Source organism: Haemorhous mexicanus, chromosome 8 (assembly GCF_027477595.1).
Source record: "Haemorhous mexicanus isolate bHaeMex1 chromosome 8, bHaeMex1.pri, whole genome shotgun sequence".
Classification (NCBI taxonomy): Eukaryota; Metazoa; Chordata; class Aves; order Passeriformes; family Fringillidae; genus Haemorhous; species Haemorhous mexicanus.
The window spans coordinates 11,444,266-11,462,847 of record NC_082348.1 but is presented as its reverse complement, the minus strand read 5'-3'; the positions used below and the strand labels follow the sequence as shown (position 1 = coordinate 11,462,847).

The 18,582-nt window shown below is 40.3% G+C and overlaps 1 protein-coding gene across 6 annotated transcripts in view; it reads right to left on the bottom strand.

Annotated features, from left to right (window-relative positions):
* Positions 1-18,582, bottom strand: part of CLASP1 (cytoplasmic linker associated protein 1) — a 169,878-nt gene that overhangs the window by 102,773 nt on the left and 48,523 nt on the right. For all 6 annotated transcript variants that reach the window (XM_059852741.1, XM_059852742.1, XM_059852744.1 and 3 more), the window contains exons 7-8: positions 18,231-18,328; positions 16,805-16,872 (exon numbers count right to left, since the gene is read on the bottom strand). In XM_059852741.1, coding sequence (XP_059708724.1) covers positions 16,805-16,872; positions 18,231-18,328 — 166 coding nt within the window. The remainder of the gene's footprint in view (positions 1-16,804; positions 16,873-18,230; positions 18,329-18,582) is intronic.

Here is an 18,582-nt window from a genome sequence, read left to right as displayed (position 1 = left end):
GCTGTAGAGAGATATGTCCCTTCATATGTGACATTTACACTTTACTCCTAAACAGCAAGCTGTAAAGTGTAGTCCTTGTAAAGGCTCAGCTCCTAGAAGCAAGCTGTCCCCTTTTCAGCAGGCTGCTTATGATATAAACATAGAAGTCATCAGGAGAACCACACTCCACTACACCTTCCTTCTGCTTTGTTATATTGTAAAGATGAGCATAAATACACCTTGAGATGAACAGTTCCTACTTTTATTTCAGTTCTAGGATATATAATTCACACCAAAGCTTCAACTCAATAACCTTAAAACTTACAAGGATTTTTACTACTTGCCTGAAACACTGATTACCAACAGAGACAAAATCTAGGTAACCAGAGCTTAGTATGCTATTTGATGTGCACTGCTTGAGTTAAAGTTTGGGGAGATGGAAATAGGCTCTGGAAATTAGAGAGGAGAGGCAGAGATTAAATTTCTATGATACACAAGGAAGGACAGATAGTCAGTAGAGAAGGGAATAGAGAAATTCTTGTAAAACACATATGACAGGAATTCACACACTGTGCTTTGTGAGCCATCCCAGGAACTGGTGCATATGCAGCTTCTTACTTGTCAGATCAAATAATATCATGCTCAAAAAGCAAGAGTCAGGCATCCCTTTCAGTCCAGCAATTCAATTAAATACTTCCTAGTGACTAAAGCCACGATTCCTTATTCCCCATTACTATAAAGCCACTGCCCACAGTGTAATGTCAAAATCAAATATTACTAAAACAGTATCAGCCCAAAAGATAATTTAAATGTCAAATTTTCCCACTAACAATTGTTTCTTGGGTGGTATTTTGTAAGTTGCCAGACAAGCTCAAAGCCTAGCATAACCATCTAGGGTGATTCAAGGATGACCAATTCAGACCTTCCTCCTCTTCAGGCATGTTAGGGCATGTACTGTAATGCAGGAAGATTTTTAGATCCACCTGCTCTCTGGGACTGAAAGGACAGAAATCCTTGTATTCAGGGGGTGTGGGAGAACAGACAGAAATAGAGATTAAATGGATTCATACCATTGCAATATCCTACCACTTAGGAATAGAAGAGGGTACATAGGCAACCAAGTGCAAAACCAAATAGCACAACATTTGAGCATAACTCTTAATCAGGAATAAAAACAGAAACAGATTGCTTTAATCCTAAAGAGGCTTCTTTCAAGGTTATTTAACAAAATAAAATAGAGATGAAGTCTGAGACATTTCTATTTTGGAAACTCTGCAACAGGTTCTCAGATTGAGATAATGGTCTTCAAACTCTTACTGGGCCTTTTACAGTGCAATAGCACTGATGAAATCTTTACCTGAACCAAGGTTTACTGTAAGTGATGACTGGGAAGAAGAAATTTGTTTTCCAAGTTTGCTCTGAAGATACTGATCCCAAGGTAAGTATCTGTAGCCATCAGGTCACAGAGGTGGCAAAAGCTGAGGGAAGGAAAGCTCTCTGAAGCACCTTTGAAATCAAAGTGTGATGCATCCTCACATTTGAATGATTTCTTATATTCCCATTTTATTAAGTCTTTATTCTTAGATCACTTTGTTGTCATCTTCCACTCACTTCACATTGTTGTACAGGAGAAAAGGCATGACTCAGAGAAGAAGAGGTGCAGAAGACCACAATTTCTCTTTCACAAAAAGCAAAATGGATGATTTTTCTTTGTAAGGGTGAGTCCATCCAGTGAACCCCCTCCTGCCAGTACTCACTCAAATTACGATGCTCTGTAATACATCTGTGTACTGCATGACAAAAAAAAGTCCAAGTTCAAGGTTATTAAAGGTACTTTGTCTCTCATGGGCTGTAAGGTGTCCAGACACACCTAGAATTTACATTCCAGAGCAGGATCAAATGAAAATAACACATGTCAAAGAATTCAAATATTTTATTTTAAATATATTTAATTTCAGACACAGGAATGGAGAGAATTAAAAATATGGGACTAAGTTGTTAAAAGTGAAATGTGCGTTAGAGAGTAAAATCTAACAAGGAAAACAATGGTTCTTCCACATCATTCATTTCACAACAGCTTCCCACTCACATATGCAAAGGAAAATACACTTGTATTATATACAAGTAAAATATATTTGGTGGTTTGTATTTTTTAATTGTGTAGCAACATCAGGATTCCAGGTGACACCAAGACCTTCCTTCTACCAGCTGGAAGAGACACTGAAACCAATCCTCAAATGATAACAACTAGTCATAGACTTTACTGAGAGTTTCCTTTCTGAATCTTCAACTTTGGGGATTTCACAGTGACTCACAGGAGTGCAAATACATTTGTCCAAAAGCACACTTGAACCAGTTGTAAAAACTGAGAGCTACGACTCACTATTTCTATTTATTCATTCACCAAGTAAAAGGATCTTGACACTCAAGTAAATTATTTGGAAATTATAATACTGCTTAAGATCACCAGTCAGATTCCAGACTCTCATGCATTTGCTTTACATTTTCACAAATCAGAAGCAGGAGTGACCATGTGTTACACTCTGTGCAACCAAGTGTTAATACTCACTTTGACAGGCAGGATTACTATCTGTTGACACACTGAAAAATGCTCACAAACTCCATGACTGAAACACTATCAGGTATGGAAGTGGTAATACCACAGAGGAGGTGTGAAAGCAGAGGCAGATATGAGCACCAAATTAGCAAGTTTTTATTATTAGCAGGAGTTTCCAGGCATTGCTTAGACTATCTGAAGAACTAATATGAACATTTTAAAAAATTGCACAAACAGCTGACTATAACACAAGGAAAACAAAGAAGTGTATCAGTAGTTGCACATCAGAAAATGTCAAGCAGACCAAGTTGCAGAAGAAAAGGTCATATAAATCTTTCTCCATCCAATTCAGTAATTTTTAGCAGACAACATAGGCTGCTGCTGCCTTGTTGTTCAACACAAATAACAGGGAATGCTCATAGGGCACTGCCCTCTGTCAGCAGCTGTTACTGAAAACCAAACACAAGGCAAGTGAGCAGTTCACAGCACTCTGCCTCCAAATGCAAACAAAATTCAGAAGAAATAGGAATAAAGTGTAGAGGAAAATAATGTCTTATAAAATCCTTAAACCCAAATTCTATGCTCAAATAAACCTTCAGCACTTCTGGAGAAGACAAGTAAAAGTCATAGCTTGACTACTTAATTCCTTTCACGAGGAGTGCTGAAGGTCCTGTACACTTGCAGATACTATAGAAGTAAGAGATTTGTGACTAGGCATGATTATTCCTCATATATGGGCAACTGCTTTACCAGGTTATCAGTTCATTCAGATTGAAATAATATTTGAGGACTCCCAAAACATGAGAGCAGGATCAGCCTGGTTCATCTGAAGTTTCCACCAGCTTGAGCCACCTGAATTGCTCACCTCCATTAGAGATCACTTACCTTAATTTCAAGTAGCAAGAATTATTATTTTGTCCAGACTGGAAATGAATGGCTCAGTTACACAACAGCTCTTTACTATTTGTACTGTTGTGGCAGCCTGCAGCAATCAGTGACCAGGAGCACCCTTTTTCATTGGATACAGTGTACATCCCATCAGCTCCCTGGATGTTGTCAAACACAGAATCCATGCTTAGAAGCCATGACCCAGCCAGGGAAGCAAGCTTTGAACCACTAGCCTGCATATTAACCAGCACCCAGGGGCCTTTCAGGCCAGCTGAACTATGTCAGTAGAACTAAAAAGATGAAATTACACTCACACTGCCCCTCTGGTGAGAGTCTCTTGGCATGATTTAGTCTGAAGAGTCTGTGAAGGGATGAGAACAACTTTGCCTCCTGGCACTATGGAGAGAAGAACCCCTAAGTGTCTTACAAAATTAATGCATGCCCTACATGAACTTCTCCATTTATGGCTGATTCATGTTCCATTTTTGTTGAGGCTCAACAGGTAACAAACATGGCTTCTTAACAACAAATGACTGAAAGGCAAGCAAGCAGCTAGAATCAAAAAACCCATAAATGAATCACACCACAAACTAAAGATGGTGGCAAAACTTAGGAATTTCAACTTTCTAAATGAAAATTTCAAACTCAAAGCAATGACAACAAATCAGCCTTAGGCCTGTCCAAGTCCCACTCCTGCAAGCACACCACCATGCTGGCAAATCATCTGGTTCTCTTTAGCAACCATCTGTGCTTGCCTTCACTTAAAGAAGAATTAGCAAACAGAGGAACTGGCACATGTGAAGCACAGCACGTAACAGGCAACTATAGATTCACTCTTAGTTTTGCTCAGAGATTGAAAGCAAGTAAGATCAGGGTTTTTCAACTGGGAGGCAGGAATTTCAATAAAACCTTTACATAAGGATGCTCGTAAGAAGTCAGTGCTTCAATTAGCATAAACTCAAATTGTCTGCTTTGCCTCTTGACCCATGCAAAGCTTGAAGGCTGCCCACTACACACGCCCTCCTCTTTAGAGTCTGGAGACTGAATTGATGAAGTCTTCACTGACAAACAGAACCAAGAAGATGGGCTGGAGAACTTCCAGTCCCTCTTTTTTAATAGTAATTTTGAGTTTAGTTTTTAGATATTTGAAACAGGGTCCTTCTAAATATCTGGAAAGCCTCTCCCACTGATTCAAAGAACCACTGATAATTCCTGCTTGGAATAGGGGTGGATTTGTTGAGGTGATCTAGGTCAGTCATCTAGATTACATTTAAACCATGCTTACTTTGCTTCCTTTTCCAAATATTACATGGAAAGAAGGCAAAAAAACTTAGTGAGATGAAGAAAATGAGTTCAAACATCTTGAGTTATAAGAAATATTTAGGCTGTCTACATCGGGAAGAGGAATAAAGAGCTCTGTCTGCAAAATAAAGCTTGCCATTACAAGTGAAGTTTCACGGGACCCCTAGTAATAGTATTTTGAAGAATGGCATGAAGATTAAATTGAACAAAATACAGCTCACCTACTAATTTGTAGCAAACTTCACATAAACAGTCAGAATATATCCACATTTAAATATCAAGCTTTAAATTCTTAATATTAAAATCAAAGAGCAATCTGCACCTTAATGCTTTACTGAAAATGCCCATGTGCAACTTGACAGTCACACTGATGACAGACCAATAAAACTAAAGTGAAGCATTATCACCCATTCTAGCATGACACCAAATCAGCAGAGGATGTGTATTAAAGGATACATGCTGCCATTTATAGAGGTGCCTCTGTTGTGGCTTGCAGCCTTTTCATGCTGACATCAGGTTGTGTTGTTAGCTGAGGTCACATTCTCTTCTGCCTTTAGCCCTGTTACCACTTGTGATAGACTGAAGAGCTGAATATCAGACACAATCTCAAATGACACTGGCAACCCTTGCCTTCAGCTCACTGACACACACAGCTAGAAAGTACTGAGTTAAAAAAAACACTGAATCAAATTGAAGGTCTTCCTTAACTACTGCATCCTACAGGAGGAAAAATGAAATAACAGCAGAATTTAGGTTAAAGGCACCTCTGAAGGTCAAGAGACTCAACCTCCTTTTGAAAGCAGGGCTGACAAAGCTGTGTTGCTCAAGAACACACCCATGGATGAAGATCCTCTGGGCAACCTCTTCCAGTGTTTCACTCACTATCTTCAAAGTGAAGAAAAATATCAAGTCATGGGAAAAACCCCCAAGCACAAGGCTGTTCTTGCAGTCCCTCAAACTACTGGAACTTAAATCCATAAATCCAACTGAAAACCTCTTGATGAAAAAAAACCTTACTTCTAATTCAGAGGTTTTCTGGAATTAGTGGTCTATGCATTACAGGTACAGGAAAGTCAAAATTCCAACCCAAAATTTACAAGATGAGCTGCTCATCACAGCTTTTTACTGGCATTTGTCCTGTGAGTAGTTTCACAGAAACCACTTGCATGCCATGAGGGAGGAGAGATACCTGCTTTCAAATACTGGTCAGACCATGGCTGGCCAAGGGTGCAGAGCACCAAACACAGTTTAGGTACATTCTCCTCTCTAACTGGAACTATTTACCATTTTTAGGACATGCTAAACATGGTGTTTCAGATGGCTCTGTGATGCAGCTTTCCTGGGAAGAAGCTGTGGAAAGGACCAAATGTAACATGCTCACACGGGAGGCCCTGAAGGGAACATTGTGCTGCAGCTGATGGAGCGCCTGGCCCACTCTGTACAAAGGACCTGGCACAGTCCAACCCTGTCACAAAGCTCCCAGGGCCCCAGTATTCTGCCACATCTCCCACACTTTCAGCAGAGTGAACAGAGCTCCTTATAATGTGCTGTTGCAAACAAGAAATAGTTAGGACAAAAATAGGGACAAGCCTGCTTTAGAGCCCATGATAATAAATAGGCTTCAGGGAGTGCCATGAAGGGAAGCAGCAAGCACAGACCACAATGTGCATACAAAGACCCAGGAGAGAAGCTTTGGAGAAATCCCACTGCAGTGAGACAAAATCCAGTGCACACATCAAAAAGAAAAGGAAGGAAAAGTAAGAAAAAAAAAGACATCTAAGGAAAGCACTAGAGACAAGTACGGAGCTTCTTAAGGGGGAGGGAGCAGAGAATAAGTTTCAGTGTGCTGGTGCATACATATTTTGCCGGTGGAAGCTTGGGATCAGATCTTATTTAAGTCTCCAGTGAAAAGGAGCGTGACTGTCCCTCCACATCACAGAAGCTCCATGTGATTAGAACCCTCTGCAGATTCAGCTCCTGCCCAGCACAGAGCTCAAACAGCAGGAGTGCAAATCGGAGCTGAAGTGCACTGGCAGAGCTGCAGCAGGAAGAAGTGTGCCCAGCCCTGCCTCTCCAGGGCTGCCTCCAGGATTGCCCCTGATCCCAGCAGGAGCTGGGGGGAGCTCAGGGGAAGAAACATAAATGATGGAGAACAGAGTTAGACCTATTCTTTATAATGCAGCCCTAATTAGAAATGTCAGACCTCACCATGAGCCAGCGCTCACTAGACAGGAGTCCCATTGCTCAGCAGAGACATGTGGGAGACATGCATTTCTTAAAGATGTACACTCTTTTCCTCTACCCACAGCACAGCCAAAGGGAACAGTCTCACTGCACGGGGTGAAGGTAGAATCAATGCTGCCAACTGCACAAACACTAGCAGAAGCAGTGCCAATACTGTTTCATACCTGAAACCCCTATCTCCCCCTCCCCTGTGGAAGGCTAGGAGCAGTCATGCCTAGAATACTCATAACAAGGCTTTTTACAACATAGTCTACCAGAAATTTACATAGGAGCCCTGTTCATCTCCCATGGAAATCATAAGAAAGAGTCCATTAGTATCAAAGGGAGCAGATCTGGAGTAAAAAAATAGTGTACATTTCTCTCTTCTACTTCTGCATTCAAGCATACATCTCCAAAGAAGCCCAGATATGTCTCATATTCCTTAGACATCAGCATCTGCATCTCATACCAGAAACATCCATGTCAAGCATCTAAAGGATTTTGTTGTGCACTGAGAAGCTCTGACAGAAGGTGGGTTAGGTGTGTCACAGGAAAGGGAACAGATCTAGAAATGTCGTTGCTATAGGTTTTGCCATTCTTGAAAAAAAGCAGTTCAGGTGACACTTCACAGTGAATGAAGGTATTTCTCTCTTTCTCTGTAGTGCATTGTTTATAAATTTTGATAAAATTCAACTGGCTTGACTCTGAAGGCCACCTGCAAAGCAGCAGCCATTAGCAGCTTTCCTTATGAAGATTTGTCTGCAGTGAGATCCCTGCAGGCTACACGTGGGGTGTAAACCTAGCCAGGATTATTTAGGGCTGTCTGCAGTTTTGGGGCTGCAGGGGAATAAACAAAAAAAAAAAGATACTCAAACTGCTTAGCACAATGCAACAAAAGGATTCTTTTGACAGAGCAGCAGGGCTGAATTAATTCCTTCAGCAGGCAGAAGAAACCCAGTCATTATGCAGTATTTGCTGTCTTAATACTACAAAAATAGGATGCATTTACTTATTATAGCTCAGTTTTGTTCTATTTCACATCACTGTATTTGAGATACAAACAAAATACTTCAGCCAAACATAACAGAGGAGGAAGGCAGTGTATTGCCAGACCAGGGCCAAGTACAGACAATACCTTCCCTGTACCTCCCTCTGGAGTAACAAACCAGCACTTGTCCACTCCTGCATTTTGGAAAAAGCTCCTCTTCATGCCCCCCACTAACATGGCTGTAAGGGCAGGTTTTGTTCTACCACTGCATGTTAAAACTGGATATACCATCTGTATTAGTAAGTCTTTCTCAGAAATGGGCTCAGCAGTCTTATCTCATCCAGCCTAACGTCAATGATCTGAAAACGAAAAGGACCTAGGTACAAGAAGACCTTCAAGCTTCCGAGCACTCAGGTTCTTTAGAAATCAACCAGGTGCTCTTCATCCTAGACTCTTCAATAAAACCTCACAGTTATGGAAGCTGCAGCTACTGGGGTTACAATATACAAGGACAGGGATGTTATTTGTTGCTGGTAGGAGAAACACATTTCATGTACTTCCGTTGCCCATAAAAGCCTCTCCTGTATTTCACCAATTACCAGAGTGACAGCTGTCCTCAGAGGCTGATAATTACAGCAGCCAAACCCAGTCCACTTGTTACACACTCAACCTGAAAATAAATCTCATCAAATTAATTAGAGCAGCAACACAGAATTTATCAAAGTGCTCCACAAGAGGTGCAAGAAATTTCATCTCTTCCCCAAGCAGTCTTAGGCCACCACTGAGGCAGCTGATTAAGGACAGCAGCTGAATTCTAACTGGGACAGAGATTCTATATAAAAACAGCCCAGAGCATTCATTTAAAAGTAGTTATTAGGAGCCTACTCTCCAGCACCCAGCTAGCCTACAGAAAGGAAAAAGAAAGACACCTACTCCTCCACCACTTTACTGGAAACTGAAGTATCTGTGAGCCTCAGGCAAGGACTTCTATGCCAAGAACAATTTTGTAATTATTGTCATAGGAGCAGAAAGTTTGTGATACCTTCACTTGTGCTCACAGAAGTACTCTACTATATACCCCCAACAATTGTTGAAGTCAGTGTGTGTGAAACACAAACACAACCCAAATAAACTTCACAAATCTGCACAGTGTACAACCATGGGATACTTTTTACTCCCACCAGATTGCCCTTCAGTGTGCCAGTCTTCCTCTATGATATTTGAATAGCTTGTACTCCCATCTCAGAGAATTGCTGAGAATTAAAAGGCTGACTTAAAATCACTGCTAGGTTGACAGTGATCAATATGTGTGTGCAAAGGCATATGTATGAATCATCCCACTGATGAACTTGCCCCTGAAAAATTCTGTGTACCATAAACAAAGCTAAGTGATCAAAACCATAAGATTTAGTTAGTCCTTTCATGTAAAAATGTCACTGGAATAAATATTGCTCCAGCTTTGACTGCAAGCCCTTTCTGACAGAACAACTACAAAGGAGAACCAGCTGGGAAAAACAGCACAGGAAAATACCATTAAACTGGTGCAAAGACTTTAAAGACAATGACCACTGCAAATTTAAGGCTTTGTTTTAGAGGTGAAACCAACCTGACACCAAAACCCGTGAAAGAATTTGAAAGAAAAGATCATAGCGGAGAAATCAGCAAACTTCTAAGCATTCCTGAACCGTGATCACCTCCACAGTAACACCAAATGTTACTGCAGTTTCCTTGGGAGGGAAGGGTGTAGGATTTTTTTTCATTCTAATTCTTTATGAACACTGGACTATAAGTTCATACTTGCCATGTGTTCTAAGTTGCATGTGTTTCCTGAGGCAACCACTGAGTGTGCTCAGATATACATGGTACTTCAGCAGTGGGGAAGAAGAGAACAGGCCCTGCATGAAGAAATTAATCTCCATATGTGCAGGACATTCATGCATTTAACTTCCATCAGTAAAAATGGAATGGTGCACATTAATCTTTTACTCATGAAGCCCAAACTAAACAGCAGCATCTCATCCTTTAACTGCCCACTCCCTCAGCCTGTATTTTATGCATGTCTGTTAGTGATGTTGGTAGTAAAGTGGTTCTGCTTAATTACACCAAAGCTTTGCCAAAAGAGCATTTGTGTGTTCATATAAAACCATCGGGCTTAGGGGAAGTGATGAAACAACCCGAGGAACTCTGGTCTTCTTTCAAGGAAATCCTGGATCAAGGTACTTGGAATCAATCCAGAATTCACAATACATTAACAACTTACACAGGTAATTTTCTTCTGACATTTGCTACTACTACAGTTCAGACAACCAGCAATGACCTGGAGGTCAGACATTTCCCAGCTGATAAGATCAGCTAGACCACTGCCCCAGGCTCTTCATTCCACCAGCTGATCTTTTAAAGCTGAGAAGTTCCCAGCATGATGAAATCATCACACTTCATTGACAACAACAAATACATGCTTGCTTTCTGCAATAAGCAATGAAGTACATTAATTATTTGACACAATTCTGACTTTGGAAAAATCATGGATTATTCTGAACTCCTCTTTTGAGAGACAGGAGGAGCCAGAGTGCAAAGGTCTCTCAGCTGTAGATGGTGACACTATCCACTGACAGGTGATGCAGTTCATGAGGAGAAGAACCAGCCCAGACAGGTTTCTGTAATAATTTCCTGGCATTGGGAGGCATTTAATGATGGTGAACAAGGAACACCACATATATGTATCCACTGCTTCCTCTGAAAATACATGCAGTAATTGCCTTGGAAAACAGTGTTCCAAAAGCATAAAATAAAGATCTGTCCATAGAAATGGCACATATTGTAGCATGCAGTATTCATTCCACAGCATTCAATTTGCCCAGGAGATTTCCACTTTCTGTTACAAAAAAAACTGCCAATTAACTCACACCTTGAGACAGTAAATAGCAATACAAACCCAAGGTTTATAGAATTTGGATACCGACTGACTCAGACTCCCTAAAATTAGTCTACTACATTCACAGTACAGGAAGGATTTCAAAAAGACAACGGGTACACTGAATTGAGAGAAAAGAGGGAAGAAAGAAAACACAGCTTTTACAAAGATGGCTAACAGAAATCAAGAAATCATCTCCTCTGAAAGCTGAGATGAAAAGCACAGGCTTCTTACGTACCAAAAGTAAATACAATATATGCTTCCCTCATGTAAATTAATTCTTCACAGGTGAATAGATACTGAGCTCCTCTGCCTTTCCATTTCACCAAATCCCAATCCAGCCTCACCGACTACCACAGACATCCTGTTACAGAAATGCAGCTAAAACACAAAAATGCAGGTTAAAAAAAAGTGATATCTCTATTTGGTACATTCTTGGAACTATGATTCAATGCTAATTCAGAAGTACTCAAAACCAATTTAAATCATCTTCCCAACTGATACTGCAGAAGGAAACAGTTAGGAAATGGAGGTCTCCATGATCACTCAAAAACAACACAGACCAGCAGAGTTTCTGAAAATTCATGTCCTTCACCTCTCTCAACCTGTTTTGGTCCCTTAAATATGCACACATTCTTTTTCTTCATGCCATCAAACAGACCATTTATCATATTTAATATAATCTTAAACTGAGCTTGATGACACCAGGCTACAGATGCTTGCAGACTATTTTTTTAAAGTTCCACTTTTACTGCAAGATTGCTTCAGTCTCTCCACATCATTAAAAAGAAACAGAGCAGTCAAATGCTCAGACATTAACCAATAAACACATCCATCCGTGTGGCACATTCATTAGCACCTACCTTTCCCTGTAGTCATTATTCTCTGCTGCTGGGGAGCTGCTGGAGAAGGGCACTGTGCTGGGGAGCAGCCGTCTCTCAGTACATGTTTCTCAGCAACTCGATCACCAGCAAACTCGCCAGCCTCCTACACCACTTTGCTGTGTGACCTAGCAGGCGATTGCCACCTCTCCTCCAAAATAAAAGCCTGTTCAGTATGCAGCTGAGCTCCATGTGCCCCCCTGTGCCTGCTAGCTCACACCCCTCCCCTTCTGCATTTCAGAATTTCAGCAATATGCTTATTTACAAAGCTGTTTAAAAGGGAGCAGAGCTCCTCTTGTCCATTTACACCTTCCACAAGGATGCACTATCAATTACCGGTGTTCATTCAAATATCACTCAGACATTACTGCTCTCTCTCGGCCCACACAGGTGAAGAGGCATTTATTTGCTTTTTTCATGCCCTGAAAATGCTGAGTCAATGAAATCAATCTTCTGTTTCACTTTGTATTCCAACTTGAGACTGTATTAATAGTGAGCAAGGCATAATGGAAATTTAATTGCACAAGGAGGTATGAATGCAAAAAAGCACAGTGCAGCATTTACTGGTTCAAAATATCTGCTATCCTGGACAATTGTCACTCCTTCCCATCTGCAATTCTGCTGCTTGGATGCATGTTGACAAACAAACAATATTCCACCCTCAGATGCATGGCACCACTTGGCAAATGTGGGTGGTTTTCCTTCATACAATAAATATGAACATAGTTTCCAATGACTCAGCTTTATTACCAGCAAAAAACAGGAATCTAAATTAGCTCCAGTTTTCATCTATTTAACTCCAAATTCACAACTTCACAAACAGAATTCATTTAGTAAATAGCATATTTGTCTTATACACCCTCCCAAATATAGAAGTAGTTCTACTGAAAAATAGCATTGCTCCCTCTTCATAAGTTTGCAGTAACTGAAATTATCATGTCTTTTATTTCAGCACTGTTTTAATTAAATTGCTTACTCTTAGAACACACACTCATGCAGTCAGCTACCAAAATTGCATCCTCCCCTCACCTTACTCCATGAGTACCTGCGGGGGAGAGATTTCAGCTCCAGAATTCTGGCTTTAAGATCCTGCTTTGATTTCCTTCCAGCCCAAGACCACTACCACCTGCACTGTCCCTAAATCTTGCTCTTCTGAATCAAAATTCAACATCAACAAGAAAGTTCAATGCCCTCCTTTGCCACAGGAGCACCACCACAATATCCCTTCATGCACAAATATAAATGCATCTCACAAAAATTGTGTGACTCACATCAAAAAAATGAAGGCTTGCATCGAATTAGGATAATCACAACGATGAAAAGCATAAAAACCACACCGAAACATTTTGGTTGCTAATAACTTTGGTTTGAGTCATTGATCCCTATCAGCTTGTCTTTTTCAGAAGATAATTTATTTCATTCTTAATCTTTACTGAAACTTGATTATAAAGTCTTCTGGAGTCCAAATCTGATTCAAAGTCAATTCAAATCCATGGAAAATCTGTAGAATTTCCGTAACGGCCCTTCCAGGTAATACCAAGGAAACCCATATAGCATGAATTTCTTGGAGTCACTGTCCAATAGCCTCTCTTGGTACCACATCCAATTAAAGATCATCACACAATGCCACTCAAAGACAGCAGCTGACTAGCTGGCAATTACTGGCTCTTTCATGCTGAAAATGTATTTGTCCCAGGGGAATAAGGCATCTGCATAATTAGCAAAAGCAGTTACACAGAAAATAATTAGCTTGCTGAAAGCCCAAAGGGGGAAAAACTATAATTTTTGCTTCAAGAGGCTGACTAATTATATGCCAAATAACAAAACAGAGATGCACTGAGAATCATCAAGAAATCCAGCATGGATTTTAACTTCATATTCTAGCTATAAGGGCTGCTGGTAGCCTAGCAACAAGCAGCATACTTGGGCATGCCAAAACCTCCTCTGACTTAATGAAACACCTCAGATTACTATGCAAACCTCCCCCACCCCACTATGCATTTGATTCTTGTGTTACTAAAGGATAAAAACAAAGCCTAGCCAAAAAAACAATCAAACAATTCAAGATAAACTCAAACAAGCACTAATGGACTACAGTATAGAAAGATAAGCCAAAGCAAAACGTAAATTATTTTCAGAGACTTGAAATTCAGTCTGATTAGAGTTGACTCATTAGATTTCTTCTTTGGGTTAAGAAAACGTCCTATTATATTAAGCAACTTTTCTAGTAGTCTGTGTAAGATTTCTGTTTGTTTGTGTCTTGGGAACCACTAGATATGAAAACTTTAACAAGTTAGAGCAACTCATTAATCTCCAAAGTACTGCTGATATACAGAGAGCGCTACTGCAACTCCTTCCTTTTACTTGACTCCTCAGTGAACTGGCAGAGGAAACTGTTATCCCAAACAGTCTCAGAGCCAAGAGACCAGTTTTTACTGTGTTCCACCATTCCAGAAGCCACAGCTGCTGTCCCAGCTGCCCAGTACCACCACTGTGTTCTGCACTAACAGAGGTTTGACAACCACTTTCAAGTCTCGCTGTGATTAGCACAGCTCTGGTGCTCAGTTATGAGTGACCTTTCTGCCAATAGCCTGCTCTTGGTTACCCACAAGAGAAGCACATTCACAGTCATCCACCCAACCACTCTGCCAGATTCAAGAGTTAACAAGACTGAGCTATTTCCACTATTTCCTGAGAAAGGCAAATCTTTTGCATGTGCAATATCTATCACCATCCTCCCTGGTGACTCTGACAACTGCTGAAAGTGTCACCTTTGTTTAGAAAGTGTCAGGGACGCAAGAAACCTGACAAATTTAGCTTGTCTTTCTCTCACAGGCCACAATAAACTTGTGACTGTGGGTGAAGATAAGCCTCCTTTTGCTGGCTTACATAATCTCAGAAAGATAAACTGAACGTTGCACAGAGCTGTTGACACACAAGATAGGACGAGCATGTAACACTGTATTTGTGCGGTGCTTAAAGGGCAAGGAAGAAGCAACAAACAAGCCTATGGCACTAAGGGAAACTGAACCCTCCCCTCAAACACTCATAAAAAATGTTAATAAGTCATGTTCTCATTACTAACTTCACAAATGAGAACTACTTTAATTCTGCAACTATAGAATTTATAGAACAACTTTTTCATTTCTAGGGAAGATGAAAAGGTTCTGGCAGAACAACAGGAGATCCTACACTTTGCTCTCTTTGACCCTTAACACTCCTCCACCCTCCCTTTTCCCCCAGGCTACTTTTTTGTCTCAATGTTTCATACAGGAGATTTTACGAAGGAGAAATCCTACCACACACACAGACTCCAGAGATTGCATCCTGCCACAGCACAAAGCAAGAACAGGGAGGCATTAGAAGATCAGGTTAAACAGAGTGCAGAATACTGCAAGTACTCAGGAGTACTTGTGCTGGGAGGTACTGAAAGCCTGTCCATGGAGTCAGAAGATGGGGATCATAACATCTCAGGACCTTGATGCACAAAAAGGGTAAATCTTTCACTGAATCAGTGACAAAGGGGTATAAAAGAAAAGATAATTTTCAATGAAGCCTAAAAGTAGATCTGATGCTTCAGCTGTAGCAATACATCTCAGATCACAGGTCTGCCTCCTATAAACACCAACCAATAGCAATCTACATAGTACAATGATGCATCAAATTGCTTTTTCTTTTTTTGAAAGTTCATTCTATTCCACTGCTAGCAAGACAAAAATTCCAGCTTAGCCTAGCCAAGCAGAAAGCAAGGAAGTTGAATCAGCAGTAAATCTGTTCCAGTTCGAGAAGGGGTTTCAGAGAAATCACCTGGAGGCTGGGAACCTAAACAAGTTTGCAAAGGGATTAAATATTTACTTCCCCTCCCACCTGCTAAAAAAGAACAAGGACATTTGTTCCCCAACTGCACTTTTTTACCCCTGTAAGCCTCATCCACCTGGACAAAAAAATAGACCCATATTATGCAAAAGCCTAATTTTAACCCATTCCATCACAGAGGAACCCTTATCAGGTCTTCATCATTCCCAAACATACAAGAAAAATACATCACATTTCTGAATAACCCAAACTATAACTTCAGGATTTTCAAGTCAGTTAATTTTATTAATTCTGCAGGGATGAAGTTTACTGTGTTGTAAAATGGTTATGGCAAGAAGAATGGTGCCCAGAAGTGAAAAAGGGGTTTTTTTTCTATTTAAAAGAGAAAACATCTCTCTGCTCTCCTGACTTTGAAGAGCATGGTAGGAATGACTGGGACATCACCTCCCCTACTCCTGGCCCTGCAGAGGGTGTGTGCTTGATAGGAACACACAGTGCTGAACTCAGATTCTTCATCTGCTCTACTCAAATGCCAGCAGAAAGATGCATTTTCTCACCAAAACTTCTCACAAAAATCTACTATTAAGCAATACCTATTAAATGTATAATACCTGTTAAAATTATTTCTTAGCTCATAAGCTTATCTGTAAACACAGTAATAAACACTTGTTATTACAGTAAGCAAAATACTAGTCTCAGACAAGACAGAATTAAAGCACAGATTAAGGGTCTTTGGCTATCAGTCCTAAACATACAAAATATGCAAATTTAGTGTCCTGGTTTGGGACAGATTTGGGAGGAATCCCAGACACTTAGGAACTGCAAAATACAAACAACGTGAGCTTGAAACAGAACACTGCTGCATTATTGTGTACACTCTCTGTGCCTTTTAGGGCATTAAACTGAAAAGGCAATTCTTCTCTGAAATTACTATTTAATACACCTTATGAACAATTTACTTGCACGTGGACTTGAGAACAGGAGATGTATCTCCCTCATGTAATTCAAGAGGAAGAGAAGACAGTTATAGCACCACCTTCTCTTCTCAAAACTTAGGCTTCCTTCTTCTGATACTACAAAAATAGAGCAGACAAACTAAACATCCATTTTATTTGTTGCAAAGGCACTGTGGATATTTCGGAACAATCACCATCTTGCTTCCCCCAACAGAATGCTTGCTGAATATCCATTTGAATGCCTCACCAATCGAAAACTGCTAAAAGCACCAAACAGAGAGTACAAGTATTTCTACTCACCAACTGAAGTCTGGACCATGTTTCCAGATTTTTGGACCTCATCGAATTTTGTAAAAATTACATTCAACCTGTTTGAAAGTTAAAAAAATACACAATGAACAACTGAATTTAAATTTTAGGAATATCAGAATCATAAAATCACTAAGGCTGGAAAAGACCTCTAAGGCCATCGAGTTCAACCTTTAACCCAGCACCATGTTTAGCAGTAAACACCATGTTTACTACTAAACCATGTCCTCAAATGCCACATCCACATGGCTTTTGAACACTTCCAGAGAGGGTGATTCTACCCCTTCCCTGGGCAGCCAAATTCTAACATCTTATGATCTTATAGAAGAGATTTGGCTTCACTCAGCTCAGGTCATTTGGAGCACTGTCAAAAATGTCAGCAGAAAATGTCAATGCAAGGAAGTTATTTTAATATTAAAAAAAACAAAAACAACAACATCAACACACAAAAACTGAAAGGAAAACCTGAGATATAATTGAAAATGCTACATTACTGAAGATGTGATAAGGCTAATTGGAGACACATTTCCAGTTCACCACCACTTTTTCTATCTTAACTCTTTACAAAAATACCACAAAACACACCCCTAAAAACCAACTTGACACAACATTTGTCTTTGGCCCTGACACCTTCCCATTTATGTCACAGGTCTAGCAGAGCAGAAGATTCTTATCACATCTCATCATTCCTTCCCAGTGAGTTTATTACTTTAAGGCACATTGTGGGAGCAGATGTTTCCACTGAAGAACAAGAGGCAACAACAGTGCTGCCTCCACCCGCATGTACCCCAACTCCAAAACCACCTCTGAGCACTGACAAGCTGCCATCTACTCCATCCTCAGGGCTAACCATGCTCTGCCCTGAGCACTGGAGGCAAGATGCAGAGCAGCTTCCTAATGCACCTGAAACAGCAGAAGCAGAGGCACATGGCTTTGGTTTTGACAGAAGTTTGGTTGCTTTTTCAGGTGTGGGTGGGGTTTTCTGGGGAGGAAGGGGGCAGAGGAGGGAAGCTGCTGTTTTTTTAAAATAAAATCTTAAAACTGATTCTTCAGTTTGTGAGTTTTTGTTGTTTATGACAGCCTAAGTTGCATAAACACAAGCTACTCTGAAGTGTCTCCTCTCTACATATGCAGAACATACAGGAAAAATATTAATTCCCTTAATCTTAAATCAGTTAACTAAATATCTGTAATAATTTTTGTGGTTTTCCAAAGATGCTGTGGCATACTTGGGCAAAGGTACAGGATCTGCACTAAGTAAATCTGAGTGCTTATCAGATTAAAAAATAAAAATAAAAAATGAAACAATGTTCCTGGGAAAAGGCTCAGTCATGAGGTTCCTGAAGTCTTCTGAAGGAAGGAAGGGAATAAAAAGCAGCCCAAAAATAGTGAAGCTCTAAGGACATTCTCAACTTACCGAGACTGGGGTAATCCTTTTTTACTGAGATCAGCCCTTACACGTTCACCAACATGTCTGTAAATTTCCACAAGGCTGTTTATTGCTGCATCTCGAACCTGGATATGAGACATGAGAGAAATCAATCATCTTTACAATTTAAATTAATAAACCCCTAGTAAGTCCTATCTTAGAGAACTAAATTTGTCTATTTCTCAGCAACAACAGCTGCCAGTATACACATTACCACACAGTTCAAGAAGGAGCTTCCAACCCTGCCTTTCACTTGTTAACAGTATCAGCAGGTAATTGAATTGAAAAGGCAGTGAAGGTGTACGATGAAATGTTTCATGCAAAAGGAGCTTGGCTGCCT